Source organism: Alligator sinensis, unplaced genomic scaffold (assembly GCF_000455745.1).
Source record: "Alligator sinensis unplaced genomic scaffold, ASM45574v1 scaffold375_1, whole genome shotgun sequence".
NCBI classification, from domain to species: Eukaryota; Metazoa; Chordata; order Crocodylia; family Alligatoridae; genus Alligator; species Alligator sinensis.
This window is the reverse complement of record NW_005841928.1, coordinates 3,805,691-3,810,429: the sequence shown is the minus strand read 5'-3', so window position 1 is coordinate 3,810,429 and position 4,739 is coordinate 3,805,691. Positions and strand designations below refer to the sequence as shown.

The 4,739-nt window shown below is 43.0% G+C and overlaps 1 protein-coding gene across 1 annotated transcript in view; it reads right to left on the bottom strand.

Moving 5' to 3' along the window:
• Positions 1-1,089: 1,089 nt before the first annotated feature.
• Positions 1,090-4,739, bottom strand: part of LOC102371111 (RNA polymerase II-associated protein 3-like) — a 10,678-nt gene continuing 7,028 nt past the window's right edge. Inside the window, exons 2-4 of the mRNA XM_006019415.3 lie at positions 2,668-2,829; positions 1,419-1,559; positions 1,090-1,284 (exon numbers count right to left, since the gene is read on the bottom strand). Coding sequence (XP_006019477.1) covers positions 1,105-1,284; positions 1,419-1,559; positions 2,668-2,820 — 474 coding nt within the window. The 5' untranslated portion in view covers positions 2,821-2,829 and the 3' untranslated portion in view covers positions 1,090-1,104. The remainder of the gene's footprint in view (positions 1,285-1,418; positions 1,560-2,667; positions 2,830-4,739) is intronic.

The window sequence follows — 4,739 nt, the reverse complement described above, 5'->3', positions numbered from 1 at the left end:
CCCCTTTTTCCCCGCATCAGGATTGTCTCCCACTGCCCGAAGGATCACTTCCTTAAGGCACAGCCACCCTTCCTGGGCTCCCATCTCTTCAAAACTCTTACTCTGCAGTTGGAGTACTGTGTCCAGTTCTGGGCGCCACACTTCAGGAGGGATGTGGACAACATGGAGAGGGTCCAGAGGAGAGCCACTTGCATGATCAGGGGGCAGCAAGGCAGGTCCTACAAGCGGAGGCTACAGGACCTGAACCTATTCAGCCTCCACAAGAGAAGGCTGAGGGGGGGATCTAGTGGACGTTTACAAACAAGTCAGAGGGGACCAGCAGGCATTGGGGGAGTCCCTGTTCCCCCAAGCACTACCAGGAATGACTAGAAATAACGGTCACAAGCTGGCAGAGGGTAGATTCAGACTAGACATCAGGAGGTGCTACTTCACCATCAGGGCGGCTAGGATCTGGAACCAACTTCCAAGAGAAGCGGTGCTGGCTCCTACTCCGGGGGTCTTTAAGAGGAGGACAGATGAACACCCTGCCGGGGTCGTTTGATCCCAGTACTCTTTCCTGCCATGGCAGGGGGTCGGACTTGATGATCTGCTCAGGTCCCTTCTGACCCTATGAAACTATGAAGCCACCTTGATTTAGAAAAGGAAAGATTTTTGGAAAAGGAAGGGATCTCTCCCCCCTGAAAGCATAAAAAGTTCTGAGTGTTATTCACAGTTATAACAACCTCAGAATCTTTAATTCCAGGGATTTAGTTTTAGCCATAAAAGCTAGAATACGGAAGGCTAGACATAACGCCTAATTCTTTAGCAAAAAGGTATAATAAAGCAACTACCAACAAACCACACAAATTAAAAACTACACTTGTTATCTCAATACTTATTTGAAGCACATGTTGTATCATGAGAGTTTAAAGTGTCTGGTCTCACTGTTCTGAGCATTAGAGAAGGAACTGAAAGATTGCTGGGCCAATGCCACACTTTATAGTCTTGGGCATACACAAAGAGGCACAAGAATGTCTACAGTCAGGGATAGCTCCTATAGCCCCATACACACACACACAATCTTAGGCATGCACTCATCAAAAGTTAAGTCATGCAGACAATTGCTCAAAGATACTGTTTAAGTATTATTGCATTAAAGAAATCATTTAGTGCTGTAATAACCTTTTCTTTCTCAGCAATAGCTTTCTCTTGATCTATACGAATTCCATCCTCTTCAGAATCAGAGTCTGGAGATACAGAATCATGGGTGCTATCTTCTTTATCCAGTTCTTCAAGTATCCTATCCTGAAATGATAGAAAATTAAGTCAGCTATTAATTTGCATCATTATAATCTGTAACTCTACACAAATGCAAATAAATTACTAGGCAGAGGATCAAGATGATCTAGAGAAGGAGTACAGTCTCATTAATTATTTACCACATCAAGCTTTCCCCATGCTTCATAGTCATAAGACTTTATCTTGTTTTTTTGGTTTTCTTCAGTCGTTTTCTTAGAAGGAACTTTAGTTTTGCTTTTTTTCTTTTTCCTATATGCCTCATTTCGAATTGGTGGTAAATTCTAGATAGAAAAAAAATATTACTTCAATTTAGTTTTCAGTTTTTATTAACAGCAATATTGAGGGTATATATCCCCAAAAACCCCAAACCAATACATGACTCAGGAGGTAAAGACAAAGAGTTTAGGAACCTAATGCAGAATGCATTCAAAAGCTTGTCTAACTCTATCCTAATGACAGTTGGTCCAATAATAGATATTATCCCAAGAAACCCTTGCCTCAAAATTTTTCAGAAAATGAAATTATATGTACAAGTCATTTCAGCATCACAATTCTGAGGTAATTTATATTCAAGTTCACTTTTGGCTTCTGATTCTTAAACTCTTTAAAGGAAACTGTATTTATTCCCTGGTAATATATAAAACACAGCTTCAGTGAAATAATGTTCATGTTGGTGCTGCTCTACAAGCTGATAAAAAGATGGGTAAATAATTGATAATATGCATGTGTGACACTAATAATTTAGTGGGTTGATTCCGTATTTCTTTTTTTTTTTCTTACTCGGAAAGAGTTAACATGAAAAAACCCATTGGCATATTTCATGGCAACCATTTGCATATTTCTCACCAATACCAGTTATCTATTTGTGCACAGGCAGTGAAATTCTGGTACCACTGAAGTCAATAGATGTTTTGCCATTTATTTCAATAGGAATCTACATCAAGTTTATTTGTACTTAAATAAGCCCATCTACTTCCAAAACATTTTCTGCAATTTGTGAACTCCTTCAGAAGCAACAGATTTCCTTCGAATCCTATTTGCACTTCTCATGCAAGTAGGCCCACTGAAGTCAAAAGGACTAACAAGTTAATGTAAACACCCAGGATTTGGGCCATCAAAATTAAATACCTTAAATAATGGATTACTTGCTCTGCCGTGTAAATTGTACGGAAAAAAAGACAGAGAAAGAAACTGGCCTGTTTGCAGGTAAGCACACGTGCGTACACACACCCAAAACAAAAAGCCTCCAAAAACAAAAACTTGAATACCAAACAAGCAGTTATTAAGCAAACTACCCTACCTTTCTTTGGATAGTGCACCATGTAAATCTAATAAATACCACTTTTATGAACAGGCATATTCATTTACAGATTGGATTCTTGAATTTACCTCCTCTGGGGCACCACTCTGTTTTCTTAGTTCAGAATCCACCTGCTTTATATCTTTTTCCCAGCTCTCTAATTCCTTCATAAAATCATGCAGCTCTTCGGCATTTTGTTTCATTTGTAGCTGTACCTCTAGTGCTTTATTTGGAGAAGTCATTATTACCTTCTGAATTGGGGGAATAAAAACAAGTCTGATGAGAATTACAGCATTTATTGGAGGCTAGCTTCATTAATATAAGTGTAAGGAGTGACCTAGAAACCTCTACTCAAAGACAAAGCAGAAGAGAATGCTATGTGAAGAATGCCCATCTGCAATGATAAGGAGGAGACAGTCCTAGATAAAGGGGGCTTGAAAACAAAAGAAGAAACAGAGTACTGGGTTAAAGGGCTCATTAAAATACTAAAAGTCACACCCCTAGGTGGGGAAGAAGTATGCTAATGAAACATATGTATGTAAATGAGATACATGGCTAAAACACAGGTATAGAGACATGCTCAGTAAAGAACTTCTTGCGTCACTCACTTATAACCAATCATTAAACAAGCACGCTTGCGAAGGCATTGAAAACTCCTGTATAAAAGATGCTTAGAAATAGTGATCTGGTGTGCTTGTTACATGAATTATTCCGCTTGCACCTTTTATTGCTAGCAATAAACCTTCTTTGTACTTTCACCCCTGGTATCTTTATTGGCCTTTGCATACCAGGCACGATCCCAGACTTGAGCTGGGGCACAACATAAGGAGTCATAGTTGAACTAGACTGAATTACTTGGCAGGCACTATTCATTTTTCCCCACCATTATCAGAAAAAGCCCATTAAGTATGAAAAGGATGAAAAACAAATAAGTTAAAATGTCTCTTAAAAAAAAAAAGAAAAGAAATAATAACGGTTCAACTCTGAATGAAAATATTTCAGAAGAATTAAACAAGTCACATTTGCATGATTTTGGAATGTGGAGCCTTTCCTGAAATAAGTCAAGGAACAATCATCCAGAAGTTGACAAATATGCAAACGCTAAATCCAGATTAAAGAAAACTTTTCTTCAGGGATTTTTTCAGAATGTTTTAGCTATACAATCCTGTGATTTAAACCAAAAGGGGCTGTCTTTAAAATATTAACATTTAACATAAAGTTCAGCTACAGAACTCACCCTCTCATGTTTCCCTGTAGAAGCAGAAAATTAAATGAGATGGGCAGGGAGGACCCTTCTTTACCTTAACATTTAATAGTCTGGGTAAAGTTTAAATTCCCATCAATACTTTAGTTCAGTGGTGTCCAACCTTTTGAATGTGGGGCTGGATCATGAACTTTTTATCACCCAGTGGGCCGGCGAGCCATATTCAAACACCCTCTGTCCTGGGTCAGAGAGACCCTGCCTGTGTAGCCCTACTGCACCTGCCTGTTACTGCAAGGTTCATGGTAGGCAGGGCCAGAAGGGACCCATTCTGCACCCAGCCAGCTACTGCCCCAGAAACTGAAGGGGAGAAATAAATAGTTCCACATCTCCATCCCCCGAGCAGCGCAGCCCCACGAGCCGGTGCTGCCCGAGGGGGGCTGGAGCGAGGTGGTCATTGTACCGCAGCCCCTCACCCGCCCGCCCGCACGGCCCTGCTCACCATGGTGCCTGGCCGCCCGTGCACGTAGCCCTGGTGGCCTCAGCGCTGCAAGCCTGGAGCGCAGGGTCCGGCAGACACCAGCTCCCGCCGCCTTGCCCCGCAGAGGTCACACCAGGACCCCCCCGCCAAGGCCTCCCCGTGTGGCTTCCCACATGCTGCTGGGGACAGGAGGAGACCGGCCAGGTCGGCACCAGCTAGCAGAATTGGCGGCGGAGCCATGTGCTGCTTGGGACTGATCGGTGCAGGCAGGGGGAAAATGCAGCTGAGCCACTGCTGCTCCGGCCAGGCTCGTCCGGTTCTGAGCGGCACACGCCTCCGCTACCGCTGCTTCTGCTGGCCGGTGCAGACCCAGTCGGCCTCCTCCCGTCCCCAGCAGCTTGTGGGAAGCCGGCTTCAGCCGCATTTTGCTCCGGATGGGACGGATCCAGCCGGGTCAGCACCAGCCAGGAAAACCAGCA